General features: G+C 35.3%; 1 protein-coding gene across 5 annotated transcripts in view; it reads right to left on the bottom strand.

Annotated features, from left to right (window-relative positions):
* Nucleotides 1–5,767: 5,767 nt before the first annotated feature.
* Nucleotides 5,768–26,047, bottom strand: part of LOC144970073 (solute carrier family 12 member 9-like) — a 92,264-nt gene continuing 71,984 nt past the window's right edge. For all 5 annotated transcript variants that reach the window (XM_078909280.1, XM_078909282.1, XM_078909281.1 and 2 more), the window contains 12 exons: nt 25,366–25,500; nt 20,840–20,985; nt 19,012–19,186; nt 17,260–17,367; nt 15,931–16,042; nt 15,037–15,194; nt 14,642–14,724; nt 14,247–14,371; nt 13,120–13,312; nt 10,891–11,745; nt 6,917–7,063; nt 5,768–6,065 (listed from right to left, as the gene is read on the bottom strand). In XM_078909280.1, the coding sequence (XP_078765406.1) occupies nt 5,901–6,065; nt 6,917–7,063; nt 10,891–11,745; nt 13,120–13,312; nt 14,247–14,371; nt 14,642–14,724; nt 15,037–15,194; nt 15,931–16,042; nt 17,260–17,367; nt 19,012–19,186; nt 20,840–20,985; nt 25,366–25,500 (2,402 nt within the window). In that variant the 3' untranslated portion in view covers nt 5,768–5,900. The remainder of the gene's footprint in view (nt 6,066–6,916; nt 7,064–10,890; nt 11,746–13,119; nt 13,313–14,246; nt 14,372–14,641; nt 14,725–15,036; nt 15,195–15,930; nt 16,043–17,259; nt 17,368–19,011; nt 19,187–20,839; nt 20,986–25,365; nt 25,501–26,047) is intronic.

Below are 26,047 nucleotides of genomic sequence, written 5' to 3' on the forward strand. Positions count from 1 at the left end.
CTAAACTTCCTGTGACTCGAGTACTCTTAGCACCAGGCTCTTCAATTAACAATAAGAATCAGATAGGCTCTTGTAACAAAGTGTGCCTGAAGCCCAAGGTACCGTGCTTTAAGGTGTGGTAAGAGACAATAGGATTCAATAGTCTGATGTCAAGCCGCCTGGCAACGGTGGCCATCTTGGTTCTAAACAAAGAAAATCATTACTTTTTATTCTTCATGCTGGCTAGAACTTTTCATATGCCTTGTGATCAGAATGTGTAAAAGTCAAAACATGATCAAATTTATCTTTTTTTCCCCTCTGGATACGCTTTTATGCTCCCCGGGGAAATATTTCATACGAGCGTCCACCATTGTTCCGATAGTTTAGAGCCAGTGTTACTAAGTTACCATGCGTCACTAGGAATGAAGTGACGTTACGAGTGTTGAAGAGTATTAGTGTGCTTAAAGACGGCATTTACGAGTGTTGAAGAGTATTAGTGTGCTTAAAGACGGCATGGGCTGTATTACATTGATAGAATGTTTTACTATTATTAGGTTGCAATGATACACATATAAATAAGATTGGTGAATAATTTTGGGAGTAAATCCTTATATTTGGATTTTACTTTATCATTGTGAAAGACTAGAAAAAGAGTTTAGTACGATATCTGACTTAGAAGATATGTTGTTGTTGTTACTATTTAAAACTAAATGCTATATTCTTCAAAATGGCAATGTTATATTTGTAAGACGAGGCACTTGATAGAGAATTTACTGGTAAAAGTGAAAGATTAATTGTAGGAATGCATGAAAATGCTATGAGCATGTCTGACAAATGCATCATAACTAGAGCACCAGTATAGCACACCATAAGCTGTGCTATTAATATGGCAGTGAGCACAATGAGGATTTATGATAATGAAAAGGCAAAGGCGATTTTACAAAAAATGAAAGATAGGTGAAAGTGGGATCAAACTGAAAAAAAACAAACAAAAACAGTGTTTTAATATTAAGTTATTAAAAAACATAACAGTGAAATTTCAGAATCGTAAAGAAATGAAAATTGAAATTGTTAAATAAAGAAGTGTCGAGTAGACAAAGGTTAACGGAGAGAGAAATGTAAAGAAGACAGTATATGATGAGGAAGTGTCAGTAAAATAGCAGTTTTAGAATCAAGTGCAGAGAGTAAGTCACTTTGTGACAAATAAAGTATTTGACGCAGAAACGCCCAATTTTACAATAACACAGCTATCATATGAGAATACAAGCACTGACTAAAAATTCTACTATATTTCATACTGCAATTTTCCAATCATTCAAGTGATAAATGTTTTTGTCCCTTTTGGGGCCATATACCCCCTGTGACAATATTAGAACAATTTCAATGATAATTAAAAGGAAGATGAAATAGCAGGAAATAGATTTAGAACAAGATAAAAAAAAAAAAGCACCTGAGAAAGCAAAGCTAAGGGGACAAAGAAATCAGAGTTAGATCAAAGATCAATATATTAGCCTAAAACCATCCTTAGAGGTAGATCAAAGAGCAATATATTAGCCTAAAACCATCCTTAGAGGTAGATCAAAGATCAATATATTAGCCTAAAACCATCCGTAGAGGGGTAGATCAAAGATCAATATATTAGCCTAAAATCATCCATAGAGGTAGATCAAAGATCAATATATTAGCCTATAACCATCCTTAGAGGTAGATCAAAGATCAATATATTAGCCTAAAACCATCCATAGAGGTAGATCAAAAAGCAATATATTAGCCTAAAACCTTTGTCCCACACTGACACTGTAAAATGATCGGCTAGAAGGAATTTACTCAAATGATTAAATGAGCGCTCCCAACACATTAAGGTCATATCAGCACCAGTAAAAAGGAAGAAAATGGGGTAGTAAAAAGTTCTAGAATTACAATTAAAGCACCAAAGAAAAGGTAAGACAAAGGGGAATTTGTTCAAATAGGAAACAGATGTAAATTCCAAGAGCACACTATCAAAGTACTTAGTTTGAGGTCACCTAAAAGTCTCATCCAGCCACAAGCACATGTCCCTACTAATAGGAACACACTCAAATGTTTACACATCATATATAAAATGTAAACAAAACATAATACAGTGTATAACAGAGAGATGATTTACAAGGAATAAATATCATCTCCCAAAACGATCTATACATTTGACTGTTTCCCTCTCAGCAAAGGCATCTGGTCAAGGCCAGGTCAAAACCAAGTAATCTCATTCCAATACAAAGACAGAAAGCAAGTTGGAAAACAGACATAGGGCGATAGAATTACAGTTAATGCCTCCCTGCCCACTATGGGAGGTCAGGAACCCCACCTAGGATTACATGAGAAACATAGCAAAGAAAACTTGACAATGACATTATAGATATATATAGGTTGATTTCAAGGAAGTCCCAGGTTTGAAGACTTTTCACAAGATTGGGGTCATTTTAATTGATCAATAATTGAAGGACAAGTTTTCTGGCCGACACTGGCCCACCCGGAGAAGAATTCTTCCCATCATTAATCGAGTTTTAGGAACAAATTTGTTACAAAAAAAAAAAAGGAATATGTTTTTATCAATAATTATTACACTGTCTGACTGAGCAACAACAAAAAAAACCCATTAAAAATACAGAAATGAACAATCACAAACTGACTCTATTTATCCTCGACTTTGTTCACCAACCTGCAAATATTAGGATTAATAAAGAAGACTAAACGTTTCCGTTTGATGAGAGACTCAACTCAATTCTTATCACAAAAGCTCAGATATTTAAACAAACATTAAGAAAAAAGGTAATCGTGGAACAAAACATTTAAATGTAAAGCATACTTTGCTACTTTGGAGTGACAAACATGCAAATTTTGGGCATCAAATCAAAATGTAAATTAAAAGATTGGAAAGCTATGGCACAAACCACCACGAGGTAAATGGCATGGTTTTATTCTTCTGTAATTACTTTTGGGCCATGGCCGCCATGATATTTCATTATCATAACACCCTATACCCTATTTCTTCCTTGTTGCTACTAGAATACCGGTAAGATAAATAGTGCTATTTGACCGATTGGTAAAGTACAGAAAGAAATAATTCATGGTGTTATATTTCTTTCAATTTTACCATTTTGGGCTCTTAATTTTATAAATTCAGATTGAGAATACTGTGATATAATACAGTTTTTGACCGAAATTATAAACTATTTGACCTCGAGAAAAGACCTCTTCCCTATATCACAAAAAAAAAAAATGTTTACAATCAATTACAAAATAAACATAATTATCACTGAGAGGTAGGTTGAATGAAATATTATGATATCAATGACAATTGCAAAATAATTACAGCCTTTATTCTTATTATTTTTAGTTTCCTCTGACAAACAATTTCTGTGATTTTACAATTTCATGTAAAATGACTGACTCCGTAAAATAGAGCAATTTTGTCAAATTTTTCAAGTTAAACACCATCATTAAGGAGCCATATCAATACTGAGAGAAAATAAGTAAAGAAATTTGTTTTTGTTTTTAAGGGTTTTACGGTGCTTGCAACACATTTAGGTTATATCAGCGCCAGTAAAAAGGAAGAAAATGGAATAGTAAAAAGTTCTAGAATTACAATTAAAGCAACCAAGAGAAAGTAAGACAAAGGGGAACTGGGAACAAATAGGGATCAGATGTAGATTCCAAGAGCATACCACCAATGTACTTAGTTTGAGATCACCTATAAGTCTCATCCGGACACAAACACAAGATCCAACAAACTCAAATGCTTACATTATAAATTCAAAATAACAAATAGAATAATACATAATGGAGAGATGATTTACAAGGAAAAAAATATCATCTCCCAAAACAATAACTATGCATTCGACTGTTTCCCTCCCAGGCAGGACTCCGGCCTGGGTCAGGACAAAACCAAGTAATCTCATTCCAAGACAAAGACAGAAAGTATGTTGGAAAATAGACATAAGGGGATAGAAGACACAGTATGTACCTCCCTGCCCACTATGGGAGAAATTAGTAAAGAAAGAATGATACCCTGACTGCTTGAGATTGAGATTTGTTAATTTGACTTCAATTGATATGATCCACTGCTTTTTAACACGGAGGTTCAGACCTTGGAATATAATCGTAAAGGGGAGAGATTGTTTAAAAAGTATACAAGGAGCATAATAATGAGATTTTATAAATGGCAAATTTTCGGACAAACAAATTAATATTTGAGTTTTTGTAACTAATATGGGGATCACTGGCCATTTTCCTGATATTAAATGTTTTTGAATTATTATGGAATTATCAAATTTGTTGCCAACGAATAAAAAATAGTTCACGCTCCACCCAAAAGAAATGGAAAAATGTATAAATAAACAAATAAAAATAACAGAATTTGTGCTCCAAAAGTCAACAGCCAAAAATAAAATCCATATAAAAAGAGATGGTCCAATCAAAAAAAAAAACAACTTTTAAATTTGTTCATTGAAATCTTTGGCATTAAAACTGAAAACATAAAAATAATAAAAGAGTGAGAAATAGCATAAATCAAAATCAAAGTAAAATAAATAACATGACTGGTACAGCATTAGATTGAATGGTCTGTGCACGGCAATGGGTGAGAAAGAAATTTAACTATACAAATTACACATCGTTTATTCCATGGCGTGCTGCAACATCCAGACATACAAACGTGGAATAATTGGAATCAATGCACCCACCCCATCTATTTGGTAATGCAAATGTAGGCCATTCTCACATCTTTCATTTGTCATTAGTGTTTCATTCACCGTGTTTTGTTGACAAAGGGTAAACCCGAAACGTCCGTATAGTATTATCTGTCTTCATTTTTTAAATTGAAGCTTCAATTTCGTTTCACCATTGTATGTTATGCATATTTTGTAGCTTTTCAACTCTCATTATGGCATGGTGTTTGTTCAGTACATTCAATATCCAACAACTTATCTTCTCATAAAGTAGTTCAAATCTTATTGAAATGAACTAATCAAAGACATCCCCGAGAAAATGGAAAATCCTCATGGAATATTTTTCTTATTCTTAATTTTTTAATTTACCTTACGAATACAATCACAATGTTACAGTTACAGTGATTAATTTGTAATTTACCTTATGAAGAAACTCATGATGTCACAGTAATTAATATGCAATTTATCTTAATAAGAAATTCATAATGTCATAGTGATTAATTTAGTACATGATACCTTGAAAATCAAAAACAAAATAAAACACAGTGTCTTATCTGGACCCTCAATGAAAGTGGCAGCATATATATGTGTATATATATATATATATATATATTATATATATATATTATATATATATATTATATTATATTTAATATAGAAAGAGAGAGAGTATAATGCATATATCGGCGGCTTCTGTCACAAACCGTTCAACACTGGAATACCTGAGCATGAGGAGATTTAAAAACAAAAACTACTGACAATATAATGGAACAATGGACATGAATGATTGCATCACACAAAGCATTTGTAATGGTGGATCGTTTTACCCAAGGTGTCAAAGGTTGAAGAGTGATCTCGGTCTGAAACTAAATAAAAACATGTGGTCTTAGACACGAACTGTTTGAAGTGAGTACAAAAGTGCCAGAATACAAAAGAGAAAAAAAAACAATTTTGCGGCAATGAGGATTTGAACCTATGCTGCCGTCAATTGTAGTGCACCCCTCTATGGCCAGGCAGAGGTGCCGCAACAGCAACGTTTTTATTCTCTGTTGTCATCTGGCACTTTTCAACTCACTTCAGTTTTTGTTATTATCAACATAAGTGCCTGCTCCATTTAAAAAATGAACTGTTTGCAACCGAAGCCATCAATAATATTCTACCGGTTTTTTTTTTCTCAATTTATAATTATAAGGATTTTTTGGGTTGTTTTTTTTTTTACAAAGTGGTGGAAGTGACAGGATGCAGCCCGTGGACTAGAACACAGGGACGAGGCCAATCTGTGATGGAATTCAACTGTTTCAGATACTGGTTGTAATCCTCTGATAAGAATGGGGGCCTTGGTAGATACAAGAAAGACACGGCTGAATTCTTTGAATGCTCCTGTGGGAAGGAAAATGGAAGAAGAAGGAAAAAAAATGATATAAATATACAGATAGCAGTATGGATGATTGGTTAGTTAGCGACAATTTCAGTTTTATGGTAACAAAAGGTCATGAAATAGTAGCGTTAGTGTGCCTGACAGGTAAGCAGGAGGTCTGAGGTTCGATCCCCAGCCGAGGGAAGCTGATTTTTTTTTGCAGGGTGTTTTTTTTTTCTTGCATCTTTTTTTTTGCTTTGTCTAGCACACCGTTTCATTCACACTTTTCAGACCTTTATGAATGTATAATGTGTATTTTAAAATTTAATTACATCCTTTAAAATAAAGAAGTAAAAACAACATGATACAATGGTACGGACTTTGCTTCGTATCCGAGAGGTACCAAGTTCGAATACTGGCTGTGCTGTGTTGCCTTAACTCAGTTTTCAGTGCCTCATTGCAGCTGATGCCTGGGTTATTCCTATCTCCCCTTGGAATAGACCCTAACATTGAGCTTTTATATAGCGCAATATCCACTAAACATGCTCAAAGCGCTTAACATGTAGGACGGGACAAGACGCCTGTTAGGCGATGTTTCAATTTTTTCTGGACAGAAACAATGCTGTTAACGGCCAGGTACTCATTTTACACCCGAGTACGGTGAGAGAATGTGAGGAAAGAGCCTTCTCCAAGGACTCAACTATGCACCGAGCGCGAGGCTCGAACCCAGGACCTTCTGATCCGAAAGCGAGAGTCATACCACTAGACCGCATAGCCCTTGGAATAGACCTTAAAGACAAAATTTGCCCTATGGGATGAATTAGGGGAATCTTATTTATATTCTTTAATTTTTAAAAAAAAGAGAATATTTTACCTGTATCAAGGCATTGACAGCTGACAAATATGCATCAGGGCATTCTGCGTATTCATTCATTCTGTCCCCAGCATCACCCTCATTTGGCTGTGACTGAGCCCCAGGCTTGGGCGTGGTGGACAGGTTTATATGGCCACAGGGTACCACCTATCAAGACAAATACAACAAATTAAACATTCAACTTGGGCGTGGTGGACAAGTTTATATGGCCACAGGGTACCACCTATCAAGACAAATACAACAAATTAAACATTCAACTTGGGCGTGGTGGACAAGTTTATATGGCCACAGGGTACCACCTGTCAAGACAAATACAACAAATTAAACATTCAACTTGGGCGTGGTGGACAGGTTTATATGGCCACAGGGTACCACCTTCAAGGACAAATACAACAAATTAAACATTCAACTTGGGCGTGGTGGACAGTTATTGCCAAGGGTACACTATCAAGACAAATACAACAAATTAACATTCAACTTGGGCGTGGTGGACAAGTTTATATGGCCACAGGGTACCACCTGTCAAGACAAATACAACAAATTAAACATTCAACTTGGGCGTGGTGGACAGGTTTATATGGCCACAGGGTACCACCTCTCAAGACATCAAGACAAATACAACAAATTAAACATTCAACTTGGGCGTGGTGGACAGGTTTATATGGCCACAGGGTACCACCTATCAAGACAAATACAACAAATTAAACATTCAACTTGGGCGTGGTGGACAGGTTTATATGGCCACAGACCACCTATCAAGACAAATACAACAAATTAAACATTCAACTTGGGCGTGGTGGACAAGTTTATATGGCCACAGGGTGCCACCTGTCAAGACAAATACAACAAATTAAACATTCAACTTGGGCGTGGTGGACAGGTTTATATGGCCACAGGGTACCACCTGTCAAGACAAATACAACAAATTAAACATTCAACTTGGGCGTGGTGGACAGGTTTATATGGCCACAGGGTACCACCTGTCAAGACAAATACAACAAATTAAACATTCAACTTGGGCGTGGTGGACAGGTTTATATGGCCACAGACCACCTATCAAGACAAATACAACAAATTAAACATTCAACTTGGGCGTGGTGGACAAGTTTATATGGCCACAGGGTGCCACCTGTCAAGACAAATACAACAAATTAAACATTCAACTTGGGCGTGGTGGACAGGTTTATATGGCCACAGGGTACCACCTGTCAAGACAAATACAACAAATTAAACATTCAACTTGGGCGTGGTGGACAGGTTTATATGGCCACAGGGTACCACCTATCAAGACATCAAGACAAATACAACAAATTAAACATTCAACTTGAACCATGAACCAATTAATATTTTATACTTGTTTCCCTATCAGAAAACAACAGCGTAATTAATTCCCTTCTCCATATAACATTCCAACTTGCTTTTAAACTAGGGCATTTATCTAGAACAATTTCCACTAAACGTGCTCAAAGCACTTTACAAGTGGTCCCTAGCCAACGGCAACACTTTAGGATGAGACATAATGCCTGTCGGGCGATACCGGAATTACAAGTTTTTTCCAGACAGAGACAACACTGCTAATGGCCAGATACTCATTTTACACATGAGTATGGTGAGAGAATGTGCCTTTTCCAGGGGCTCAACTATGAGTCACTAAGACTCGAACCCTGTACCTTCCAATCCAAAGGTAAGTAGCATACCACTAGACCAAATAGCCGCATACAAACTCACATTTTATGAACTCTTGTCTTTAACTAACTATCCCTAAGGCCCCATTTTGTCTCCTCACCTTATTCTGTAAATGTTCTATTCATATAAAAACTAATTTTCATAATCTCAAGGAGCTCATTATTTCTGACATGGGTTACAATCATTAATCTCACTGGTCAAAACACGAGGAACCTTTTTTTTTTTTTGTTTTTTTTTTTGTTTGGAGATAATGAAAGTAAACAGCTTGCTTTTAATAAGATTTAATTCCATAGACATGTATAACATGTAGAATTTATAGAAAATGAGAAATGGTCTCTCTTTTAAAATATTCGAAGTACTTGTTGTATTGAAATATAGTAAAGTTAACAGAATCGTTTTTTGAAGCAATGCTGGGTATTAATTTAATGGCCCTTTTTATAGGTTCTTTAGATATCAAATTATTTGTATATTTCCAATAATAATAATAATAATAATAATAATAATAATAATAATAATAAATAATAATAACAATAATAATAAAAATAATAATAATAATGATAATAATAATAGTAACAATAATAATAATAATAATAATAATAATAATAATAATAATAATAATAATAATAATAATAATAATAATAATAATAATAATAATAGTAATAATAATAATAATAATAATAATAATAATAATAATAATAATAATAATAATAATAATAATAATAATATAATAATAATAATAATAATAATAATAATAATAAAGTATTCTTTTACAGCGCTAAATGTCGAAGCCTCAAAAGTGCTTTACAATATCACATAACAAACCATAAACGTACGCATATGGTGCCAAACGACACATACAACAGTCACGTACCGCAAGTTTTACAAAATGAAATAAAAATGACATTCAACAAATGAGAACAAAAAAAAAATTAAATGAATAATTAACTCATCAAGCAAAAAACGTCTATTATAAAAATTTCTGGAAAAGATAAGTTTTCAGCTTTTGCTTAAAACCTTCGACGCTGCTTGCAAGCCTTACTGACAAAGGAAGTGAGTTCCAAATGGAAGGTCCTGCTCTATACAAACAATAGCCGAAATTAGTAAACCATGTTTTTGGCACTTTTAGTAGCTGGATCTCCGATGACCTAAGCTGACAAATTGGTGACCGCAAGTTTTTAAATGTATCTTGGAGATCAGGAATGTAGTGCATTGAAAGAAAAAAAAAAGGGCAATTTTGTATTCGATTCTGGCTTGAATGGGCAGCCAGTGTAGTGTTCTAGCATAGTTTGTACACTTGTTTTCTCGTGTTGACTAATGCCAGAACCATTCTGGCCATCCTGTTCTGTACCTTTTGGAGTTTGTCAATTTTCTTGTCAGGAAGGCCCACCAACAGCGAATTACAATAGTCGAAGGGTGAAAGAATGAGAGCACAGACAACTGCTTTAAGCTGGTTGGACGGGAAAAACTGTTCATTCTTTGCAACATGTTTTATTTGAAATTCATGGTCTTCACCATCTGGTTAATCTGGTGATCCAGACTTAAAGAGTCGTCGAGTACAAAACCAAGATTTTTTGCTCTATCTGTCAGGGAGACATGGCTCAGAGACGCCAGCGTTAAATTTGGCTCACAGGAGTTTCAGACACCACTCGTGGGAATTTCAATGCCGAGAGAGGAATTTCCCCATACAAGAAAAAGGAATTGGAATGGTATTTGGCATTGTGTTTACATATTGTATAGTTCTAAATAGATAACTGATTAGAATTATATTATAACACATAAACACATTGCCAAATACAATCCCAAAGTTTCCTTTTTTCAAATGAAGTAAAGTCCCAAAACCTAATGGTAGAGATTGTAGTACTGGTGGTAGTGAGAATGATGTGGTGTTGGTGGTTGTGGTAATGGTGGTAGTGATGATGAAGATGTGATAGTGGCTGTTGTTTGGTTGTAGTGGTAGTGATGATGATATGGTGGTGGGTGATATTACAATTAAAGGATATGCCCTCAATTGTATAAACTGAATTTAGGTCTCAACTTATGCAAGGGCATAGTCTAAGTAGATGTGTGATGTAAAAATATGGCGGTGAAAACAATTCTCTTTGACTTTAAAGCAAAATTTAAGAAGTAGGAATTTCTGATTGTTGACAATAAACAAAGACAAGCGATAACAAATATTTCAAATTGTTTTTGGTTTCATGATATCTTTGGCTTAACTAGGTGTTTTCCAGTTTAACCAATTTTAATCATATTAGCATAACACAGAATATCAAATTGTATAAATCACTTACCACAATTTTAGCCTGAATTCTCAACTGTCTCAAGAATAAGGACAGTTTCTGTTCTTTAACGTCTGCATTCTCCGTATCCGATTGAACACATAAAAACACTCGAAGTTGAGTATTGTTTTTCCACATGTTCTGCATGGTTAGAATACACGCAAGCTGCAACATGAACAAGCATGTGTTGTCAAAGTAACTCGATGTGCTCAAACGGAAAAAGTTCACAGGCCATACATCCACATAATGTTTATACTGTTGCTTAGAAATAGTCTCCTTTTTAAGAAGTTGGAAATTTCGACATAAGAAAATATTTTTCTGAAGTTTTAAAGAGTCTTGAATTAGCTTTACATATTCTGTACTTGATAGAGAACGATCGGCATCGTCGTTTCTAGGACTATCAAAATATGTTTCTAAATTAGAGTAACCTCCTCTTTCCATACTTCCAAAGAATCGCCTCTTTTTAGATTTGGTCTTTGGTAAAGAATCAGTGGGCACAGCATCATCATAAAATCCGAGACAAATGGTGTTCACTTTCATTCCACCCAAGCCAGAAATTCTAACCAGATGTTGAAATCCTTCAGATACAGATGAAGCTAAAGTAACTTCCGCAAATGCTTTAATTTTCATGTGATGTATAAGTTGGAGCCAGCGAGGACCTTCTTCGAGAATAGGATCCGTCCCGCAATCTTCTAGTTTCCCTGTTTTCACATGACCGATTACGTAAAGACCAGATTTTTTGATGTCATTGCAAAAGTCCATCAGCTCACAGCTTTGACGGGGATTAGCAACCATGAGCAAAATCTGGGGCCTCCAATACTTGACGTGGGCCTTCCGAGGATCCAACATAAGCAGATATTTCCTCACCTGCAACGAGATATTTTGAAATAGGTTAAGAGATTTCCTGTTCCATTTGCAAAGAACTTTTAAATTCTAAAAGCCATAAACTTTGTATTTTCCATACAATCAGGAAAAAAGGATGATAAATGCCAACTGCACACTTTGTTTTCATAAAATTGTAAACTCCACAGAACCACTTTTTTTTTTAACCTCAGGAGTGAGAGACACCCAAAATTTGCGGTTATTATGTTACTTTCCTTTTTTCAAAATTATATATCAATCTAGGGTTTTTAAAAATAAATTTTGGGTTTATTTAATTTGCTTTATTTCCTTCGTTTCTTTTTTAATCTATATTTTAAATGTATTCTGGCTAATTAGTCGTATCATTTATTTACCTAATTACTCTTTTTCCATTTATAACTCAGGACTTATTTTTAAAATTTCCCATAAGGCCAATACCTAGCGAGTTCAACCCTGACATCAATATTATTCACTTTTAATCTGGAAAACGATGTATTTATGGCTCAGCGGTACGGTCTTTGCTTCGTACCCGAAAGGTACCGAGTTCGATCACCAGCTGCTTCGCTGTGTGGCCTTGAGCAAGTCACCTTGCCCTAACTCAAATTTGAGGGGCTGCACTGTGGCTGACACCTGGGTTATTCAAGCCTTCCCTTAGAATAGACCCTAGAGACAAATCTCCCCTATGGGACGAATAAAGGGAATTATATTTTTAAAATTTTATTTACTTATGCTACATGTATATATAAAGAAACAAATCAAACTTGTTTAAGTACACTTAAAAAGTGTATGATTACACTTAAGTGTGTGTTTTTTTTAAATTTTAAAATAGAAATTGAGTAATACCTACTGAAATTGCTTAAGAATACACATTTTTTTTCAGTAAAATTGACAGCACTGCACACCTTATCAATTTAAGAATAGACGTTTTATTCCTTTTTTTTTGTTACATTGCTCATATTGTATACAGCATTAAATCATACATCACAATTAAATTTTCATTTAACTCTAGTGCTTGCTTATATGCGGCTATGTGGTCTAGTGGTATGACACTCACTTTCTGATCGGAAGGTCCTGGGCTCGAGCCTCGCTCGGCGCATAGTTGAGTCCTTGGGGAAGGCTCTTTACTCGCATTCTCTCACTCAGGTGTAAAATGAGTACCTGGCTGTTAGCAGTGTTGTCTCTGTCCGAAAATATTTTAACATCGCCTAACAGGCTTCATGTCCCGTCCTAAATGTTAAATGTTGCTGTTGTCCAGGGACCCCTTGTAAAGTGCTTTGAGTACATTTAGTGGATTTTGCGCTATATAAAAGCTCTTTTTTTTTTTCTTATAATTTTTCATTTTCACATATAAAACAAAAAACAAATAACATGTCTTCTCACCTGATGGAATATGAGTGCCTGACTGATGGAACCCCACGTCGTTGGCAGAGACCGGAAATGTAGAAGTATGACAAGGATAAGCATAAGGACTAAGGCCACGCTAGTGTATATGGTGGAAATGAGGAAACACATGATGAGGCAACCTATCAAGCCTAGAACACTGGTGTGCCATGTGAAGAAGGAAAAGGTTGGCCTGGGGAATCAATGGGAAAAATAAATTTAAAATACCATGACTTAAAAAAGCCTGTACTTTTTAAAATTATGCCCTTCCACTACGACATCATAAGATATCATCGCCTAGGCATTCCATGAAGGAATATAGATAATTCAAAGATGTCAACAGAAATAACCCACGTTGTCCAAGTGAGCAAATTGGGGGTAAATAATCTTGCCCTAGGAAAAAAAACGAAAGTGCCTGAAGCGGGGTGAAGTGGCCGGGTGGTTCATTGCACTGTGACCCCTGCTTCAGGCACTTTCGGTTTTTTTCCTTGTGCCATTAAGAGTACATAATAACAGTATGGAATTTGATTACTTTGAACATTATCAATGCGATTCACAAGATGTATTTATCCATCCAGTAGACCAAATGTGACTTAATTTCCTTTCCATATATAATACACAGCACATGTTAAGTGCCTCTTTTTGTAATGGTATTTTATTCTAACAATATCTGATCTGCCATTGGTATTATTCAGGTGCTCAGTCATATCTAAACTAAATTGATAAAAATATACAAAATAAAACAAAGAAAAAAAGAAAGAAACATGAACAAAAAAATAAATGAATAAATAAAATAAAGGCTGCACACTATAACTGTAGTTTTGTATCCAAACATTTACGATAAAATTTTCATCTTACCTACAAATTTCTTAAAATGAAACAAGAATCCAGTAAATGCTCGAAGAATGGACACATGACTTTTTTTATATTGTGAAAGATAAACTGGATCATTAAAAAAAAATCAATTTATGGAGGTTTAACCATTTTCCTATCCCTCACCTGTTTAGCTGTGAATCGGGTGAATAAAATTTTGAACTCTCACAAAAAAAATCCTAAGTAAAGGTTAAAACTCTAAATTTAACCAACCCATAGCAATCTAGATAGTGTATAGATAGCATTGAACCAACCTGAAGTTTGGTGCTGAGGCCAGTTCCAGTGCTAGACATGCCAGATTGGTGGCAGCGTACGACAGCAGGAAGAAAACAGAGGTGATCGGGGCAATGGCATTTAGAGATCCCACCAAAAGTACACACTGGGGAAAGAAGCATAAGACGAAGTTACACATGCAGTTCTTTTATGGATAAGAAAGAGCAACAAGACAGACATCGCATCATTTTTAATTGGTCCATTCATACCCCTTACTACAGCACGGAAGTCATTATTCTCATGTCAGCATATATTTTCTCCAAAAATCACGTCAAAATAATGCTTTTCACGACAAGCTAGTTTACAACAACAACAACAACAACAACAAAAAAACAAACAAATGTTTAAATAGGAAAGTCTCAAACTATATTTCTACCTGTACAAAGAACCAGGACATGATGACGCTGACGATTGGATTGCCTCCCCTGGTGGTGATTGTGGCAGGTTTCAGGAAAAACCCTGAGGTGGAAAAAAGTAAATTACATTATTATAACAACTGTTATGGATATATGATGATAACAACATTGCGATAAACTCAATTAAATGAAAATTCTTTACTGAAAAGTATTGGTAGCCAATAAGTTATTAAAACATTTTTTTTTTAAATAAAATTTTCAAGCATCCACAGACCCAATGATTACTAGTTAAATTCATTCTTTGAAATTATTTTTTTAGATTTAATTTAAAAGTCAGATAAAACCTTATACTTAATTAGAATCGAGAGACTCAACATTGAAAATTTTCGAAAACTTTTAATAGACGTCAACCTACAAAAAAGCTGATCATTGCCAAGGGCCTCCAATACACGAGATGCTCCTATGAGATTTCCCAAAGCGGCTGATAGTGTGGCAGCAAATATTCCAATGACTACAAAAGGTGGCCAAACATTGATTTGTTGGAGGAAAACATAGTCATTCAAAAGCAAGTGTCTGAGAATGAAAAGTGGAAAGAATCATTTTAAAAATATGATTGACAGTAAATTTACTTGTGATTTACACTATAGTACACATTGGATTCTGACACGCCGAATTCCGAAACGCTCTGCAATTTGGCTATTGGGTGATAGAATTTTATCTATATAATAAGTCATTATGTCCCTTGATCATCGGAATTCAGCATTCTAGGATTCAAGCATGCTTTTTAGCCTCTCCCTAACAAGTGCACGAATCAAGTAAGTACTGTATACATTTTGTGACTTTTTGAACATTATAAAATTTTTAAGTGTATTAAACAGAGAAGTTCAAGAAAATAGAATTTAAGTATAATGCTCCAATTCCATGTTTGCATACAACATCTCTGGTGTACAACTAATGTATCCAATTCGTTTTTGGTCATTATCTTTAACCACTTGAGTGTGATTTGTCTTGTCTTTAGTGATTCTTTGTATTCGTTACGAAACAACCAACATTTTTCTTATTCAAATTTCTTTTGTACATCATAAAATTTAAAGAAAATGAACAGTGTGTTGTAAAGCATGTTTTGCCAAAGAAATTATTTATCACAAGAACTTTACTGCTTTTGTGTTTGAGTGGTAAAAAAAATATTTTTGTGTTAGTTGGGTGTAAAGTTTTGGGGAATATCCTGAAAATGGCTGGTAAGGAGAGGGTTAAAACTATTTATCCTAGAGGGCTGAGTGGACACAAGACAGATTATTATCCTGTATACCTTGAACAAGATCCTCCAATGAGAATGGACATGATCAGGTAGGTACAAAATGTGAAAAAGACAGCAGATACAGTTCCTTTTGGGATGGATTTTGAAGGATCTTTAAGTTCACCTGAAAAAAAGAGAAAAGAATCCGTTGTTATGAAATCATAAGGTTGACAAATATTTAATGTGAGGGATATCCTGAAGGTTAATCAATCAATCATTGTCTATGCTTTAAACATGCAAAAACAAACAAAAAATACACAGATAGCTATAAGTTAAAAAACACACATACACAATACTCTCTCTCTCTCTCTCCCTCACACAAACACACACAATACTCTCTCTCTCACACACACACACACACACACAATACTCTCTCTCCCACACACACACACACAACACACACAAAAGTAAGCATACATGTGCACATACATGCATCATATCATTCAAACAATATTTCCTGTCACGTAAATCTCTTCTATGTTACAGAACGAGTAAGCTATAAGAATAAAAAACAAAACACAGCTTGCATGGCAATTAAAATAAAAGGAGAAGCAATTCGACAAATGACAAAAAATCCTCAAGTACCCCAAGAGTAAGTAAATCATTGCTGGCCTGACAAAATTTATACATGGTCTATGCACTGCTTTTAATAATCAACCGTCACATGATCCGTTTGCAACTATTCGAAATCCAAATCATTTACCTTTATCAACCCCATACAGACTATTATATTTTATGGACCTTACAAATAATAATAATAATAATAATAATAATAGTAATAATAATAATAATAATAATAATAATAATAATAATAATAATAATAATAATAATGCTGAAAACTTATATAGCGCTATAACTCCGAGACACCAGACTCTAAGCGCTTAAATTACAAATTACTTTGGCTGAAACATAATCATTTACACACACAAGCACAACACACACACACACATACACACACACACACACAACAGAAACCAGACAGACCTATCTTGCTTCTCATACCATCTACTAAAGACAAAACATGGCTATGTCATCTAGTGGTATGACATTTGCCTTCAGACCAGAATATACAGGGTTTGAGATCCATATAGTTTAGTCCTTGGAAAAGGCTCTTTACTCACATTCTTTCAATGTACTCAAGTGTAAAAAGAGGACCTGGCCGTTATCGTTATCAGCATTGTCTCTGTTCAACAAAAAATTGTAAAATCGCCTAACAGGCATCATGTCTCATCCTGTTGCTGTTGGGTAGAGGGGCCCCTTGCAAAGCGCTTTGAGCATGTTTAGTGGATATTGCGCGATATAAATGTTAGAAACTAGGAGGTTGGCAGATACTGGTCATACCCGACATATTGGCCCCATTCAAAATTCCTGTCACGCTGGAAAACAAGATGGCGAACACAGTGGCATAGTTCATTGTCTTGTCTGTGCTGTAATCTGTAGTATAATGGCCTGCAATTCATAAGTTTAGAAAAAGGAAAAATGAAGAACATTTCTGAATGAACCAAAAAGGCAAGTAATAATTTATTTTTTTTAAAACAGCGAATAGGAGGTATATTCCACATACGCATGATATTTAACTATACTTACTTATCCGAACCAGCGACCACCTTCGGTCTTGTGCCATGACGTAGAAGTTAGACATCTTTTTTAGTTGTTACAGTGTGTTACTGATGCTTGGATAACGACACCAAAAATCAATTTCAAATGATTTTTTAAAAGTATTCAATACACAGGATCCATTATTTAAATAAAATTACATGAAAGAGCGCACGTTTTTGTTTATTTTCACAGGAGCACGCCACACGCCTGAGGACTCAACCTATATAATACAGGAAAGGAGTATATACATTGGCAAATATATTGTCACACCATTTATGCCACAACCCTCAGTGACTGACTGTATGCAAAGTTGTTCGCTGACTCACCCATCTAGATAGAAATAAAAATCATATATCTATGGCTCCTTTGTTATAAAGTAGGTCATTTTCTCATTGATTTCAAGCATTAAAAGGTTCATCACTTTTCTTATCAACAAACTATTGTCATGCCTATAATTAAGTTGTAAACGAAAACTGAAAAAAGAAACGACATAACAAACATATAAAAAAGTAAAGAAGCCCTAGCCCTTCAGAGCCAGAATTTATCCAGGTTTCTATAGCGTGAAATGGACAATAGTAATTGTTTGCTGCCTTTGGATAGGACACTAGTCTATTGCAAATAGTTTCCATCAGATCTAACAGACCCAGCTACCCAATCACTGATGGGTGGGACAGGGGTTCAATAAAAAAAAAATCCACTTCACCAGGATTCAATCTCGGTCTCTTGGCGGCTATGTGGTCTTGTGATATGACACTCGCTTTCGGATCGGAAAGTCCTGGGTTCGAGCCTCGCTCGGCGCCTAGTTGAGTCCTTGGGGAAGGCACTTAACTCACATTCTCTCACCATACTCAGGTGTAAAATGAGTACCTGGCCATTAACAGCATTGTCTCTGTTGGAAAAGATTGTAATATCGCCCAATAGGCATCATGCCTCATCCTACATGTTAAGTGTTACTGTTGGCTGGGGATCCCTTGTAAAACACTTGACAGAGGATAATAACTATATAAATGCTCTATTTTCTGCGTGTGCTTACTTACTTACTTATCCGAACCAGCGACCACCTGAGCTCTCGCCCTTCGGTCTTGTGCCATGACATAGAAGTTAGACGTCTTTTGTAGTTGTTCCAGGTGACTATAAAGTGTGTTACTGATGCTTGGATTTGGTGGGAGGAATGTGCATCTCAGGTCTTCAAGAGGTTGATATTCAAGCAAGTGGTGTGTTACTGTTTCATTGGGGTGTTGACATAGGGGGCAGGACGGGGATGTGTCTTTTGTAATTTTGCTTAAATGGCTGTTGAACGGTATGTGTTGTGTTCTTAGTTGAAAGATGATGCTTTGCTGGAGTCTTCTGAGCTTATTTAGGCAATCAGTCTTTACAGGAGTGGTCATATGGGAAAACATACATTGTCTGCGTGTGAATTGACTGGTCTACCAATTGAGCTGTCAGGACCCCCGAAACAAATAAATAAACAAACAAAAATAATATACAACTCACTGTACAAATTATCCCTGAAAGTGCTTGCTTTTAGACCAGTGTAAAGAGCTTTGACACTGTCATTGGTGGTCGACTTGTTATGCCAGAGTATGTCATTTTCTGTGGGGACATCCACCCAGATGTTGTTCTTTACAAAGATGCTGATGATGACGGTGAGAGTGCTGATCACCACAATCTGTCAAATGGAAAATTGACTGTGGGTTTAGAACACGAGGAAGGGTTCATGTGTCGATAAAAGAATTGAATGTTGACTACTATATCCAAGAAGAATAACAATAATAATAATGATGATAATAACAATAATAATAATAATAATAATAATAATAATAATAATAATAATAACAACAAAAATAATAACAACAAAAATAATAATAACAATAATATACTATTCATAATAATAATAACAACAATAATAATTAATAATAATAATAATAAATAATAATAATAATAATAATAATAATAATAATAATATAATAATAATAATAATAATATAATAATGATAATAATATAATATTAATAATAATAATAATAATAATAATAATAATACTGTTCATAATAATAGAAGATAGAAGAAGAAGAAGAAGAAGAAGAAGAAGAAGAAGAAGAAGAAGAAGAAGAAGAATAACAATAATAATGATAATAATATTAATAATAATAATAATAATAATAATAATAATAATAATAATAATAATAATAATAATAATAATAATAACGACAAGTGGACATGTAGAGACCCATCTACATGGGATTTAAGAAACATTAGTTTAATTGTTTTTGGTGTTGGCTGAAGAAGGGTTTTGATCTCAAAGCATTCCACAAAAAGTATGTAGTTCTATCTTAAAGGTGTTGTATTCATTTTTGTACATTACTTTTTACAGTCCACACCTTATAAGAGCATCATCATCATCATCATCATCATCATCATCATCATCATCATCATCATCATCATCATCAGGGTATAGGCCACAGACAAACAGTTTCCATCCTTCTCTATCCTGAGCTAACTTTTTTTTCTCTCGTTCCATGTCTTATCACTTCTCTGTATATCAGCTTCTTTAATTCTTCTACGGCGCAATTCGAAGCTACTTGTTTGAAGAAGACGTCATCGGGTCAGCAGAGTCCTTTCCGTTTTGTCTGTTGTCCTTCATAAATTCTGCCATTGCAGAAACTCTTTGGCCAAGCTAATAACGGATTTGAGTTGTCCGCCTGTGTTTCAGTAACAATTTTGAGTTTTACGGAACGGGTGTTAACTCACTCAATCCTAGAGATTTTTGCCACTTTTCAAAATTGGAGGAAAATGTATTAAAAAGGAACATGTACATAGAGGTTTTTATTCAACTATCATTAACTTTTAAGTATTAAAAACATAAGCTTTGATACTATGCCTATAATTTGTCTCATAACAATGTAATAAATAGGCATGGGGTAAAAGTAACCCGGGTAAACAACTGATATAGTCGGTGTTAGGGTCGAGTGAGTTAACCCTTCGCCAACCCCCAACATGGAGAACTCAAGATGACTCAAAAAGGGGGAATCACATGCCATTAGTCGCCTTTTACGACCCGCTGGTTTGGCGTTGGGCTATTCTTGCACCCTCTCTGCTGAGGGATCCCAGGCCCAAGACACCACACAATGGATTATAAGAGCATAGAGGTCATGACCCAAAACAGCAGCGTGTTTGGACTATAATATAATCTACATTTAAAGTTTATTTATTTGTTCCTTTCTCTAATTTGCTAGTCAAAAAAGCATAATCCTGGGACGTAAAAGGGTCATTTTCATTTTTTGAAGGAATAATAATATTAAATTGAAAGCAGTAGCAACAAACCAGAAGAATAATAGCTGAGGTCCTAGCAAACATGGCGCCACCCACGATACAGATTAACATACACAACAGTAGGGAGATAGTTGCATACAAGTACTTCCACCATGAAGAATCAGATGGTAGACCTGACGTTTCTGTTGTAAATGTACCTGAAAGAGAAGAAACGTTGGAGCATTTATCAGTGCTGATAGTGACAAAAAGTGAAAAAAGAGGGAAATTTTGAACGATTGCCCTTTTTAAGCCCCATTTTTTTACTGCACTAACCTCCAAAATGAGAGCAATTGAGGTGATGAACTATCATTGATATTCTAGCTAAATTCTGATGAGTGGGAAACTGCACCACACATCAAGTCTGAGTGCTTTAATTGTAATTCTAGAACTTTTTACTTTCCCATTTTCTTCCTTTTTACTGGTGCTGATATAACCTAAATGTGTTGCAAGTGCCGTAAAACCCTTAAAAACGATAAAAACAAACTAGGATGGCGACAGCATTGTCTCTGTATAAAAGATATGGTGGCAGTAGTTTGAGATCATTGCCAGTATATAATTTGATTGGGTGGAAACGTAATTTTTCAGGAAATGTCTCCTCTGACTCCAAAATCTCAGATTTCCTCCGCAGACCCAAGGATAACAATCAGCACTGATTTATAGAGCAGAGGATCCACTAAAACAAACTCATTGCCCTAATACAAGGAGTATGCGACCTTGTGGTATGACACTCATCTTCGGACCTGAAGATCTAGGGTTCCAGTCCAACTCTTGAGTGGCAAAAAGTTGAGTCCTTGGAAAAGGCTTTTTACTCACATTCTCTCACCATATTCAAGTGTAAAATGAGTATGTGACCGTTGACAGTGTTGTCTCTGTCCAAAAAAAAATTGTAATATTGCCTAACAGGCATCATGTCTTGTCCTACATGTTAAGTGTTGCTGTTGGCTTGGGGTTCCTTGTAAAGCGTATTGAGCATTTTTTTGTGGATATTACACTATAAAAATACTCAAGGGGTTCCAAGCCAAAAGCATCACACACCATGTATGATACGACAACACACTTGTAAGTTACTGCCACCATACGATAACACACTTGTAAGTTACTGCCACCATAAGACAACACACTTGTAAGTCACTGCCACCATAAGACAACACACTTGTAAGTCACTGCCACCATAAGACAACACACTTGTAAGTCACTGCCACCATAAGACAACACACTTGTAAGGCACTGCCACCATAAGACAACACACTTGTAAGTCACTAACACCATAAGACAACACATTTGTAAGTCACTGCCACCATAAGACAACACACTTGTATGTCACTGCCACCATAAGACAACACACTTGTAAGTCACTGCCACCATAAGACAACACACTTGTAAGTCACTGCCACCATACGACAACACACTTGTAAGTCACTGCCACCATAAGACAGCACACTTGTAAGTCACTGCCACCATAAGACAACACACTTGTAAGTCACTAACACCATAAGACAACACATTTGTAAGTCACTGCCACCATAAGACAACACACTTGTAAGTCACTGCCACCATAAGACAACACACTTGTAAGTCACTGCCACCATGTCTTTTATACAGAGACAATTCTGTTACCATCCTAGTTTGTTTTTATTGTTTTTAAGGGTTTTACGGCGCTTGCACACATTTAGGTTATATCAGCACCAGTAAAAAGGAAGAAAATGGGAAAGTAAAAAGTTCTAGAATTACAATTAAAGCACTCAAGAAAAGGGAAGACAAAAGGGGAATTGGTTCAAATAGGAAACATATGTAGATTCCAAGAGCACACTAACAAAGTACTTAGTTTGAGATCACCTACAAATCTCACCCAGACAACAGCACAAGATCCCACTAATAGGAATACACTCAAATGTTTATAAATTATATGTTAAAAATACAAAGTAACAATACATAACAGAGAGATGATTTACAAGGAAGAAAATATCATCTCCCAAAACTAACCATACATTTGACTGTCTCCCTCTCAGCCAGGGTATCCGGCCACTGCCTGGACAAAACCAAGTAATCTCATTCCAAGACATAGACAGAAAGCAAGTTGGAAAACAGATATAATATAAGGGGATAGAATACATAGCATGTGCCTCCCTGCCCACAATGGGAGGCCAGGAACCCCACCCAGTACCATCCCAGTACTTACTCATTTTACACCTGATTTTGCTGTGAGAGATTCCAAGGCATCAAATTTCTGCTGCATACAGCAGGACTTGAACAAGAGACCAACAGGTCCGAAAGAGCAAGCATAGACTAAAAATCTTCTTTAAAGGCATACTGGGACAAACTAAGAGCCCAATCAAAACACTACCCAAAAAAAAAAAAAAGAGTAAAAAAAAACAACAAAAGCAACTATCACTATCGGCTACCCCACTTCTGAATGAATGCACGCATTCAGTCCTTTAAAAAAAAGTTCAGTACCAATATAGAACTCCATCCCAAACATTTTAAGAAAATCTGCCAGTTATGAGAAATTTACTTGACAATTGGATTCAATAGTCACATCATCCAGCAACGGCGAGCAGCGTGGTTCTAAATAAAGAAAATCTGTACTTTTTATTCTTCATGCTGGCTTGAACTTTTCATATGTCATGACTGTCATGTGATCAGAATGTATAAAAGTCAAAACATGATCATATTTATAATGTTTTTCTCCTCTGGATACACTTTTATGCTCGTCTGAGAAATATTTCATAAGGGCGTCCGCCATTGTTCCAATAGTTTAGAGCCAGTTACTAAGTTACCATACGTCAATACGAGGGAAGTGACGTCATGACCGTTGAAGCATATTAGAAAACATTTTTGTCACAGGAGGACACAATGATTGGGATACAGAGCCATAACCTACCAGAACACCATCCCACACCACACACATAGTGTGTCTATCTTCAGTATTACAACTGTAGCACAGTATGGATTGGAATGGGTTGGATGAGTATGATGTAATAATAGTGTTTGTTGTCATTTTCTACCAGTAAGATCTCACCAAATACTCATTATTTCTCTCTCTCTCTCTCTCTCTCTCTCTCTCTCTCTCTCTCTCTCTCTCTCTCTCTCTCTCTCTCTCGCTCTCTCTCTCTCTCTCTCTCTCTCTCTCACACACACACACTTACAAATAACCTTGTGGGTTTTAAGACGAGCCTGAACTGGAAAAAAAATCTGCAAACCATCAATAAGAGTGAAACAGAATAAGAACAAGATAACAAGAAATATGAGTCAGCTGCCATTTAAAATGTTATCATTCTTACAAACGGTTCCCATTGTTATCAGGACACATACGTCAAACCTTACACCGTGATATCTTAACTTGATGAATTCCTGCTTGTTGATAGACAGCACATGATAACCAAGGTTAAGCATAGTTAAGTGCTTGTAGAAAATGTTATGAGAGAATATTCAGCTAGACAACCGACCACATGATGATGAAAATGACAAAAACATATAAAGTGAGTTCATCTGCAGAACTGTTTCATATAAATTGTCTCAGTGGACTTCGATAACATTAACAGAAAAAAAATTGTAAAATATTAATTTACAATTTGTTTAATATTATCAATTGTAAATTGACTAAACGTTTTTCTACAGTTTATGTAGCCAAACTCATAACATTCTATAGCATGAAATGGACAATAGCAATTACTTGCTACTCTTCTGATATGATGCTAGTCTATTGCAAGGTACTTTCCACCAGATCCAATAGACCCAGCTACCCAATCACTGATGGTTGAGCAGGAGGGGTCAGAAAAAAATCCTCGACTCCACCCGGGATAGATCTTTGGTCCATTTGCATGTGAAGCACATAAGTGCTCTACCAGCGCAGCTAGCAGTATCCCCGGCCGGTCATAACACAGACAGGACTCAAAAAAGATATGTGACGCCTTTTAAAATAATCTAAAATGTGTTGAAAGGGGCATTTAACTACCAGGGTCACATTCATCTTTCTCACAAAGCTAAATATAAATTGACTACATGAAGGACACTTTAGCAAAACAACAACCCATCGTGGCCAACTTTTCAAAGAGCTAAAACAGGACACTGTAACACACAATAATACCGTCATGACCCAAAACCCAAAACAACAGTACGTTTGGACTATCATTAAGATATAATCTAGATTTAAAGCTTTCTCAGTTCCTCGTTTTAATTTGTTAGACAAAAAAAGCTTAATCCAGGGACAAGCAAGGTTCATCTCTGTAAACATAAAAAGTCCCAATTCTTTTGGTCCTGTATATTTCTCTCAGATTGCAAAATCAGGACAGCGGTACGGCCTTTGCTTTGTAACCAAAAGGTACCGAGTTCAACTACCCGCCACATTGCGTGGCCTTGAACAAGTCACCTCGCCCTAGCTCACTTTGCGGCGCTGCACTGCGGCTGATGCCTGGGTTTATTCCAGTCTTCCCTTGGAATAGACCTTAAAGACAAATTTCCCCTTGGGGATGATTAAAGGGAATTTTATTTTATTATTTCTTTTATTTTATCTTATATATACAAAAGCATATACTTACCACTGACACCAAAATTCTGTACCACTCCCTCCACAAACCCACTGATATACAAGGCACACGCTAGTATATTGGCCACGTAAAAGAGGAATCCGATACTTCCTCCAAATTCAGGACCCAGAGCTCTGCTTATCATGTCTTTGCAATATGAGTTAAGGGGAAAAGTATATACTAATTTGAAGGGATGGATCACCTAATACAAATCTTATATTATTTAGCTTCTAAACAATTCTGGCTTAAAACCGATTTCTTCTTCTTCTTCTTCTTCTTCTTATTATTATTATTATTATTATTATTATTATTATTATTATTATTATTATTATTATTATTATTATTATTATTACTATTAGTATTATATTTTTTTATTATTATTATCATCATTACTATCAGTATTATTATCATCATAATTACCACTATTTTAATTACTTTTTTCGCCTATTACAAGAGCTGTAACCTAACAATAATTGCCTATTTGGACAATACAGATTATTATTATTATTATTATTATTATTATTATTATTATTATTATTATTATTATTATTATTATTATTATTATTATTATTATTAATCTTAGTCAGATGACCTCTTTTACTAACTCACATTTCTTACCTACCGTCACAAAACAGTATTAAACTATTATGGTAGAATGTAATATGTACTATATTGTCTATTTCATTTTTTTTTT

Source organism: Berghia stephanieae, chromosome 4 (genome assembly GCF_034508935.2).
Source record: "Berghia stephanieae isolate SIO BIC M18660-M18661 chromosome 4, UCSD_Bste_1.3, whole genome shotgun sequence".
Classification (NCBI taxonomy): domain Eukaryota; kingdom Metazoa; phylum Mollusca; class Gastropoda; order Nudibranchia; family Aeolidiidae; genus Berghia; species Berghia stephanieae.